Source organism: Nicotiana sylvestris, chromosome 8 (genome assembly GCF_000393655.2).
Source record: "Nicotiana sylvestris chromosome 8, ASM39365v2, whole genome shotgun sequence".
NCBI lineage: Eukaryota > Viridiplantae > Streptophyta > Magnoliopsida > Solanales > Solanaceae > Nicotiana > Nicotiana sylvestris.
The window spans coordinates 148,605,097-148,615,758 of NC_091064.1; the positions used below are offsets into that span (position 1 = coordinate 148,605,097).

At 36.6% G+C, this 10,662-nt stretch overlaps 1 protein-coding gene across 1 annotated transcript; it reads right to left on the reverse strand.

The window, feature by feature from the left end:
- Positions 1-926: 926 nt before the first annotated feature.
- On the reverse strand, positions 927-10,137 carry LOC104231378 (uncharacterized). Its single transcript, XM_009784366.2, has 6 exons — positions 9,834-10,137; positions 6,576-6,703; positions 3,075-3,178; positions 2,839-2,926; positions 2,100-2,161; positions 927-1,403 (listed from the first exon to the last, which is right to left on the reverse strand). Exons 1-6 carry the CDS (start codon positions 9,944-9,946, stop codon positions 1,251-1,253), a joined length of 648 nt encoding a protein of 215 aa, XP_009782668.1. The 5' UTR covers positions 9,947-10,137; the 3' UTR covers positions 927-1,250.
- Between the last annotated feature and the right edge of the window lie 525 nt (positions 10,138-10,662).

Genomic DNA, 10,662 nt, shown 5'->3' on the forward strand with positions numbered 1-10,662 from the left:
GAAGAATCTTTATGCATTTAGAAAAATCCTTTTAAATGTAGACTTTTAAGCGAATTAAGACCTCATTTTAGTGGTGAAAAAAGAAACAAATTGTTAGAAAGTTCATTACGTTCATAAACTTAGGAGGAACTTTAACTTGTGAAGTAAAAAGCTATTTTATCATTTTTATTGATGATCTTTTTTAATTCACTTATGTTTCCTTGATAAAAAAGTGATGCATCTAAACAAAATTAAAACTATCTCTACTACGAGATTAAAAATAAAAAGAAATTAGAAGTTGTAAAGGTCAAGAACAAGATTGCAACAACCCAATAACCAGTGACATGGCGTAAAAGGACAACCCGGTGCACAAAGCATCCCGCATTCACGCATGGTTCGAGGAAGGTCCGCACACCCTTGGGGTGCGATATAGGCAACATATTGATGCAAGCATCAGTGGCTGATTCCACGGCTCGAACCCGTGACCTATAAGTCACACGGAGACAACTTAATTATTGCTCCAAGCTCCAAGGATGCTGCATGTTGTAGAAGAGGATAAAGGATTGGATCCACAAGAGAAGCTTTACTGTGTGTCTCACAAGTTTGTGGATCTCAATCTTACACTTCTGGGTCCACAAAACCGTGAGACAAAAAAAAAGCCTCATACAACTAGTCTATTTTCCCATTCTTTCCTTTCAAAGCTGGAGCAAATGGATGGCAGCACAGAGAATGAATGTTCAACCTTGACAGTAAAACCTAAAGGATCATATCTCATTTCTGATGATTCTATCATTAACCACTCCAACATTTGACTCTTATTAGGTTCTATAATATTCCTTTCCCAAAGATGTACCAAGCAAAAGACCACAAAATGCAAGTTGACTTGTGAGAAGCTGCATTCAATATTTAATTTTTTGTTAAAGTAAATAAACAAAGAGCTCCTCATCTTAACAAGTCAATCTTTTTCTTCATCATTAAAATTTGACGTTGGTTTTACAAAGCAAGCTTCTCATGGAACTCCAACCCATAGTCTCCTATACCTTATTAACAAAGAGGTTCAGGCCTTGCAAAGATCAATATGATCAACTTTTAATAAGGAGCACAACTCTTTCTAAAGAACACACAACAATATAAAAGATTACCTCGCCCCATGCCCCATCCCCTTCTTCTTTTGTCTCCTATCCTCTCTGCATTCATAAGCAGCTTCTCATTTAGCAATTTTTTCTAAACAAGGCATCAATTGAAACGAATAAGTCCATTTGATTTTGCGTTCACATGAAGTCTTCCTCCAGCTCTTGCAGGGATTTGTTTGTTGATGCAATATCTTTGTTTGATGTCATCTTATCAGCAACCATCAAATTTTTGTAGCTCCTCATCTCGGCCTGTCTCTCCTTTTCAAGCCTGTCCATCTCCTCTCGTCGTTTCTGGTCATTCAAAATAGAAAAGAAATGAGCTTTAGAATGCATTAAATTTTCCAAAGCTGGACGAAGAAGTTTCACAGCAAAAGTTTTGACTGCAGAAACAATACCACCACTACAACTATATTAAATAGATAAAAGAAGATAAAAGTGAGAAAGTACAGTAGCAGGAAAACCTGAAGCACAGGATCCTAAAAAGTAGAAGGCTCTAAAATGTTACTACTTTTTTCTGTTTTTTCACATTCTACACTTAATGGTAAACATCAGTGTTTGTATCAAGTTGACCAATTTAATCCAGAGCACCATATTAGTCTAGGAAAACCCAGTGAAAGGAATTATAGAATATAAATGATGTGCAAAGATGGGCTATAATCATGGACAGTTGTGGAAAAAATATAACAACCACCAATCAAGTATAGCCCTTACATCTTATCCCAATTTCAACATCTTAGGAACTAGGCAACATCAAGTTTTAGCCCATTCAGGTCCACACATTTAAAATGCCAGTTTACACATGTTCAACAGGGTGCCACATTCCAGGTTTGAAGGTCAGCCGGACTGGGTAAGGGCCTCTATTTCTGTGAATGTTTTCCCACTATATCTTATTTTCCCAGAATGTTAAAATATCATTCCTAACGCAATAAAGTTTCCAATTTCATATTCAACGCTAGGCATATTTTTCCAAGAAAAGATAGATCTTACTTTCTCTCTAAGCTGCTGCTTCCTCTCTGCCCTTTCAGCTGCATTGACGGCCTCCCGCTCAGCTGAAAACACAAACAAGAGGGATCATTACTTGCAAGATAAATATCTAGACTACCTAAGTCAAAAGGAGGAAGGGGTAATCTCGAAAACTACTATAGAGAGACTTTATTCACTTCCTTTAACAAGAAGATTATGTGTTTATTCCCTACATTCCACTGTACATAACCCAGCTTAACTAGCAGGAGATTTAAAAGTTTTAACTTAGATTGATGAGCATATTTGACGAGGACGATATCAGAGTTCAAATACTAATACCTAAGGCGTTTGGGCAATATTAGTCGAATTTTCAGAAAAGGAGTATTTGAAGTTGAAGTTGGAGAAGGGTACATGGTTCCTTTGTGTTTGGACATGAATTCACTTGGTAAATAAAGTTGATGTTTTCTGAGTGGAAACCATTACTTAACTTGAACTACTCCTCAAACCAAAATTTCAAATTCTCAATTTCAAGCTGAAGTTGAACAAATGAACCAGATTGTAAAACAAAACACTTGTGATTTTTTTCCTCCAAATGTTCCAAATATCATTTGAAATAATGAAGCTTTGATCTTGTCCAAATAATGAAGCTTTGATCTACGCAGACATATTGAGAAGTCCTAAGAAATGGGAAGTGTCATGCATAGAAGTAGAATGGAGTTAATATTTTTTCCCCGGCAAACAAACTTAGCAAGGTGCAACTTACCTTTTAAGTCGGGCTTCCTCTCCACTTTTGTACGGTTTAATCTATTGACTATTTCATTTATTCGCTTCTCAACCTTCACAGTACGAACCTATTGGAAAATCATGACATGAATTAACTTTCACATCCATTAAGAAAAAGGAAAAAAAGAACAACCACAACTATGGAAAGTAACGAAATTTCAAAATCAGAAGACAACAGTTAAAGCACAGACACATTAAATGCATGAATATGCTCACCATTTTTGGGTTGTGGAAACTAACTTGCCCAACATCCATCGAAGCCGTCTTCTTAAGGTTTTGCCATGGCGTATAAACAACATCAACATTGTTTACCTTATTTCCTGCCAAAATGGGATCAGATCACCCAAGATGGTGTTATTTCAATAAATAGACAAGATCAAGGATAACGACAAGCTCTCAAACAGCAGCCTTTCGAGATTCTTTAAACCATTGTTGTGAAAAGCAGTTGCTTCACCGCTTAAAGAGATGGAAGCGAGGCGAGACGAGGCGAGCAGGTAACGCTTTTAGAGTGTGAGGTGAAGCGACTTCAATGAAGCGGTCTCTTCTATCCCAAAAGCGAGAAGCAGAGAAAGCGATAGCTTTGTATTTTTTTTAAAGGAGTCGGGTTTTTAGAAGAAAAAAGAAAGTAGGGAACCTTTTTTAAAACAGAAGAAGAAACTTGAAGATTATTTTGCTGAGAAAGGAGATTTCATCTTCTGATCTGCTCCATTCCATCGCTGCTAGGTTTAGAAATTGGCTCCGCATAATTTTTCTCCTTCTCCTTTTTCTTCTTCTGGAAGCTGCGCTTTTTTCTCCTTCTCCATTTTCGCTGTTCACATGCTCCAGCTGCTAGGGTTTCTTGTTCCCTTCTTTCTTTATTTTAAAGCTATCTACTTTTTTTATCAGTATTTTAAAGCTTTTTATTTGTTCTTCTCTTTTTCTTTTTAAGTTCTATTAATCTTTTGCTTTATTATAAGAAATCAACCTATAACTTGAAAGATTTGCTTGTGTGTGTGTGTGTATATATTTGACTCTCTATTTTTTGGTTTATAAAAAAGATTTTCTTATATATATATTATTTGTTGAGTGCTTTTTCATTTAGTTATTTTACTTATCTGTGCAAGGTTTTTTATTAAATGAAGCGAGCACTTTGCTTCTCACTTTTCATGTCTCGCTTCAAGCGAAGCGGGCCCTTGTCACTTTTTTGCGCTTCTAGCTCTAAAAACACTGCTTTAAACATAGACATTTGATTTAAATAAAATTAGGCATTTCATCTACTGCCAGGAGCTTATACTTGGGCAGTATCATTGCAACAGATCAAAAGTTAAACAACACTCCACAGAAAGCTTCAGTAAGGTCTTCAAACTCTGCGCTTAGAAAGGGGTCAACTCAGTGTTATAAATAGCGCTCGCCTCAGCGCTAATAGCGTGAGGCGAAGCGATGCGAGCAGCCTGCGCTATTTTGGCTCTGTTGCGTTGCGATTGTAAAAGGCGAGCGCCTCTGCCTGTGTTGCGAGAGGCGCTGTGTAGCGAGAGGAGAGCTGTGGCGTCGCTATTTGAAAAAAAAAAGAAAGGAAAAGGCGCAAACACTTTAAAACATTAGGTCTTGGGTTTTTCACTTCTTCTCCTTCAGCGACCTTTTCTCAGCAACAGAAAGATTAGGGCTTGGGATTCATCTTCAGCCATCAGCGACAGTAACCCAGGTATGTTTCTTTCTTTTCTCTTCTTCTTCTTCTTCTTCTTCTATTTCAGCGACAGTAACCATTGCTGTCTTCTTCTTTTTTTTTTCTTCGACAGTTCGACTTCAACCATTGTTGTCTTCTTCTTTTTTCTTTTTCTTCTTCTTTCTTCCTTTTTCTTCTTCTTGTCTTTTATTTTTTGTGCTCTGTTTTTTGACCAGCAGAGCAGAGGCTCTTTCTTTCTTCCCTTCCTCTTTCTTCTTCTCTTATTTTTTTTTGGCTCTGTTTGGAGCAAGCAGCAGAAGCAGAAGTGTCTTTTTAGGCTCTGTTTTTTTGAATGATATATTTATTAATATATTATTGTTATTGAGTTTTTAGTTATATATATATATATATATATATATATATATATATATATATATATATATATATATAATATTTTATGTTTTTGTATAAATTGTCGCTTCGCATCAAAAAGGCAAGCGCTTCGCTACGCGCCTCTCGCCTCAGTGAAGCGGGCTCTCGTCGCTATTTGTCGCCGCACGCTATCCAAAACACTGGGTCAACTAACCCAGCCAAACATGCCAAACTTTAAATTATCCTCCACTGCACATGAACAGCCATGACATGTGACTCCAAGGTATATGGGAAAAAGAACTTATTGATTTAATTTAGTGACAATTATGTGAGGAAAACTCCTCCAAGATTACTTAAATATGATAAGTAGTTATTTTCCACTCTTAACAAATACTACAGCAGATATTTTACTGTCAAATAGGTAATATTCTTTTATTTAAAAAGAACAAATAAGTAATATTCTACAACATTTCCTACTTAAATTTCATGAACTTAAGACATGGTAGGGGTAAGGTTTGCGTACACACTACCCTCCCCAGACCCCACTAGTGGGATTTTACTGGGTTGTTGTTGTTGATGTTGTTGTAAGATATATTGTGATCTAAGAACAGCTTTATTAATCCTTTACTATCAACATGCAGCCTCAAACTCAAGGTGGCGAAACAGTTTCACATATCTAAATTTGAAAGTGACATCACTAGGAGAGGATGTGACGCTGAGCATTGGAAAGTAAGGTGTTACGGATGAAAACATGGTTCTGAGGAGCTGGCTGACCAATGATGATGTTGTCACATTACAAAGACATTGAATAGAGAGTACCGCTGCATGGTGACATGGTGCCGATAGGACACTAATTGAATATGTGTCACTAGACAGGCGACATACCAATAACTAACCGTCGGTCAGAGAGTGACGTGACACAAAACAGCAATGTAGACATTTCAGCTGACTGGATAATGACATTTCACTAGACTGGAGGATGACGTGTCAGCTGACTAGATGCTAATGTTAAATGTGGCACGAGCTGACTTTACTATGACATGGATAGTGATGGGAAAGATTGAATACTAGCCGGAAGAGACGAGAAAGAGAGCTACAACAAAACTAAAAGGGCAGCCCGGTGCACAAAGCATCTCGCGTTTACGCAGGGTCCGAGGAAGAACTATTGAAAGAAAAATGACAAACAGGCTATTGAAGAGAAGACGAGGTGCCGCTGGAACCAAAATAGACAATACAAGCAGACTTAAGAAAGAAGGAAAAGTTTTGACCGGACATGCAGCCTTAGGCAAAAGCTACTTAAGCTTTTACCAAAAGCGCATAGGACTATAAGTCATGTCGTCATGATATCATGTGTAAAAAGAGAACTTCTTATTGACTTAATCTAATAACAATGTACAAAGATATCTCCTTATGTAAGAGTTTTAGGTCACGTACATCTAGACATATTCCAAGACATAACCTCATTAATCTTTTTAACTTTCAACAAGAAGATATGAAATAAACTGCTTTAGATGAAGCATCCCCTGGTATCCTCCTAAAAGGATTCAAGTTGACCAGAAAACCATGTTCCGTCAAAGATCCAAAGGCAGGTGCAATGACGCTTCTTTTCCCATTCTCTTTTTAATTTGGTTTGGTGGGAAGGGAGATGTAAAGACATCAACCTATGAATTATGTGCTACATTTTTCAGGACAGGAATATTTACCTTGGATAGAATTTGCCTTGACAAGTTGAGCGCAATCTTCCAATACACCTTCAGGTATATCATCAAACGTCTGACCTTTGTTCAATCTCAAGTAAACATGGGCTGATGACATTTTATCCACATGGAACCTACAGCATAGTAAACGTCGTCGAATAAAATTAATGGATGTATCAAAGAATTAAAAAAGAAACACATACGTCAATCATCAAGATTGTCCGCATAAATTAACATGTGCTCTACAGCAATCTAATCTTTTCAAAGATTAAGCAACTATAATAACCAATAGCCCACATTTTCATAACCTCCAACACTATCAGGAACGCAAAGGAAAATGTTAGTTAAGGATATCTACTTTCATTTGGCCTAATCTTGATGGATAGAGTTACTTGGTACCGTGTTGATGGAGATAGTAGGTAACCGATAGATTAGTCAAGGTATACAAACTGAAAGAACAGCTTTTGAGTATCCAAACGTAACATGGGGCTAAAGAATTCACTTTCTTAATCCAGATAACTCATGAAGGTTAGTTAAGGATATCTACTTTCATTTGGCCTAAATAGGGTTACTTGGTACCGTGCTGACAGAGATAGTAGGTAACTGATAGAGTAGTCGAGGTATACAATAAACCGAAAGAACAGCTTTGAGTATCCAAATGTAACATGGGGCCAAAAGAATTCACTTTCTTAATCCAGATAACTCATGGAGTGAAAACAGAAAAAAGGCAAGAGAAACCAAGAAACAATGATCACCCCAATAGGCATGGGAAAACATGTATTTAAGAAAAAGGAGCATAAATTTCTTTTTGGTATGTCGTACTCTCAAATATCTTTTATGACAAAGTATGGTAAACTCAATTATTCCACGATCATTTGATCACTATCAGTGCAGTTACTTACTACTATAGTTCCTACAAGCTCCCTTCAGACTTGAAATGCAATAATTCTCATTCTAAGATATGTTAATATATCTCTACAACATGGTGTATTGGACAAACACAGATCGTTGGTTACTCTGATGCATGCAAGGAAGGCTCTCCTTCCAAAAACAATCTACTTCAAGATTTTCATGTTCTAATTGGAGGTAATGTAATATCCTGTTTGAGAACGTGGGGGTAATTTAATATCTCCACAAGTAAAAACAAGATGTGCGGCCAATCAAGGCAGAAGAACAGCATCAAGCCAAAGTTTTTGTCATACGTAAATTTATGTGGTTGAAGCAGATTCTTTATGAGGTCGGATATGGAAGAAATGCACAAAATAAAACTAACTTTGACAATCAAGCACACTGCATACTGCTTCAAATCATGTGTTTAAAATGATACACATACAAACAGATTGCCACTTCATCAAACAAAAGATTGAGTTAGAATTAATGATACTAGTTTTATCAATTCAAATAACCAATTAGCCAGCATCCTTACAATTTCTTTGAGGCTCCAAGATTAGTTATATTTGCAACAACCTCGAAGCACACAATATGTATGTCCAACTATATGGGATTATTAAGAATCAGCGAAGATTTGAAACAGAATCTGGTACATTCTGTAGTCTGCAAGCATTCTGTTGAGAATCTGTAGATTCTGTACTTATGTCCCAGATTCATAATACAAGAAATTATTGATATTAATTAGGAAGAATCTATGTCTCTCACTACGTCCCATTTCATATATTAAGATATTTGTAAAACACTAAATAATGAGAGAGCTCTCTTCTTTGTTTGTTCTTTCTCAGTTTGCAACAACATCTGCACTCAACTATAGCCATCACAACTGAATTTAAGAAACAAAGTGAAGCTCAAATATACACACAACCGATGTGACCCTGTCTATGCATATACAAGTTTATATAGGAAAAGAGTATTAGGCCTCATTTGTTTGCACTTAATGGAGGTCTGAATCTTAATCATTCAGATCTCAGACATTAAGTGCATTTGTTTTTATTCAGATTTTAATCATTAAGTGTGTTTGGTTTTTTTACTTTACAACCACTTAATGGGTCTTAATAGGTCTGTATGATTAAGATCTATAACAGAGACTTAATTTCATTAAGATGCTATCACATATTCATTATTAACAGCCGCCACCGCTTATCATTATCAACTATCACCATGCTGCTGCCACCACCATATTCAACCACCACCATGCCACCATCATCCTCAATCATAGCCGCCACCATTATCGACCATAACCACCCACTATCCCCACCACTCCGACCACCATCATTCTCCCCCTCACTCAACACTCATCCACCTCAACTACCACAACTGACCACCCCATCACCATCAACTTCCACAACCACTGCCCATCATTATAACCTACCACCAATAACCCACCACCTTCCTCAGTCACAACTACTACCACCACCCGCCATTATTAACTATCACCAACCACCACCACCATCCTCAATCATAATCGTCACCCCTACCAATCACTACTAGCTACTAGCATAAACCACTATCATCAACCAAAACTACCACCTCTAGTCGGCATTAACCCGTTAGCCATCACCATCGTTAGATTAGTTATTTCATTTGAATTTAAAGTTTATTAACTTTCAAATAAAGATAATTTTATACATTCAAATATTAAAAATCAAACAGTCTTAATTATTTCTATTCAGGTCTTAATACACATCTTAATATATTTATGTGTTTCAGATTCAGATGTCTTAATACACATCTTGATATTCAGATGTGTATTCAGATTCAGACGTCTTAATCTTAAAAAAACAAAAACAAATGAGGCCTTAGCAAAACTTATTGCATAAGTGAAAACTAAGACTCGGAAAAGGTAAAAAAGAAATACTCTTACTTGATCAGCTGAAACACTAACAATGAACGACCAAAGGAGGAAATCAAGAACAACAAACCAATGTAATGGGCATTTTAAGAATATGAACTTAACAGCACATACATACCACACAACCAAAATTCCTCAAAACACAACAACTTCTGTAAGTACAAACAAGTGCTCATTTTCTTTAATTAGTACAAAAGGTCTAATCTTCCAACATTATATGTACTCAAACAAAAAAGAGAGAGAATTGAAGAAAAAGGGTTGTTACTGGTGAGAGCCAAATAGGTCTAATCTTGCACCAAAAATGTACTCAATTTTACCCAAAACAACAAAAAAGGTCTAATTGCACCAAGAAAATGCACTCAATTCTACCCAAAACAACAAAAAAGGTCTAATTTTGAACCAAAAAAAGTACTCAATTATACCCAAAACAGCAAAAATAAAATCAAGAAAGGGGTCGTTACCAGATGTCTTCAGGGAAGCCATATTTGATGAGTTCTTCATTTTCGTACTTATCAAGACCCATAAAGATGGTGTAGTCACCGGATTCGGGTCGGGCCTTGAAGTAGAACACCATTTTTTTCTTGTCTTCTCCGAAAGAAAGGGAAAAGAGAGCTAGGGTTTTCGAAGCCCTAATTCGTTAACAGCAGATTTGCTGAGTTTTTCTGACTCGGATTGGATAGCCTCCACCAAACTTTAGAAACCGCACTTCTCGCGTACTAACAAAGCTAATTTTCTCTTCCTTTTGTTTCTTCTGATTTTCAGAATTCTTTTTCTTAGTAGGCGTTTGGACATAAATTTCAAGTTTTTTTAAAAAAAATAAATAAATTGGAATTTCACTAAGGTTTTGTTTGAAAATTGGAGTTGCTATAATTACTAAGATAGTGATTGTTCGCAACAAATTTTCGTAAGACGAAAAATAAACTGTAACAAAAAAATAATATAAAGAAAAAGAGATTTTATTGATAAATATTTGTGAGTACAATTCTATGTATCCCTTGATTCTCCTCTCTAAAATTCTCCGTGATTCGAGGGCTTGAGAAGCGTCTTTCTCGAATGTAGGATGATGCGGACCTCCTTGTGATGTATTTAATCGCCAAGAACGTCGAGCAGCACTTTGTTGTTACGGGCTGATCTCCGGGAAGAACTCCGTTGATCACTCATTTGTCGAAGAACTAAGCACTCGATGATTGATCTCTCTGTTTGTGGATGCCTTCACCAATTGCGGAGTGTTTTTCTCCAACTCTCAATGTCCCCAGAGAGTTATGTAACCCCTCTATTTATAATGCTAGA

Coding starts and splice junctions, on each gene's coding strand:
- LOC104231378 (XM_009784366.2), bottom strand. CDS start 9,946: ATGGTGTTCTACTTCAAGGCCCGACCCGAATCCGGTGACTACACCATC. Junction 6,704..9,833: donor GGCTTCCCTGAAGACATCTG/GTAACGACCCCT, acceptor ACTATGCTGTAG/GTTCCATGTGGATAAAATGT. Junction 1,404..2,099: donor AGCAGCAGCTTAGAGAGAAA/GTAAGATCTATC, acceptor TTGAATGACCAG/AAACGACGAGAGGAGATGGA.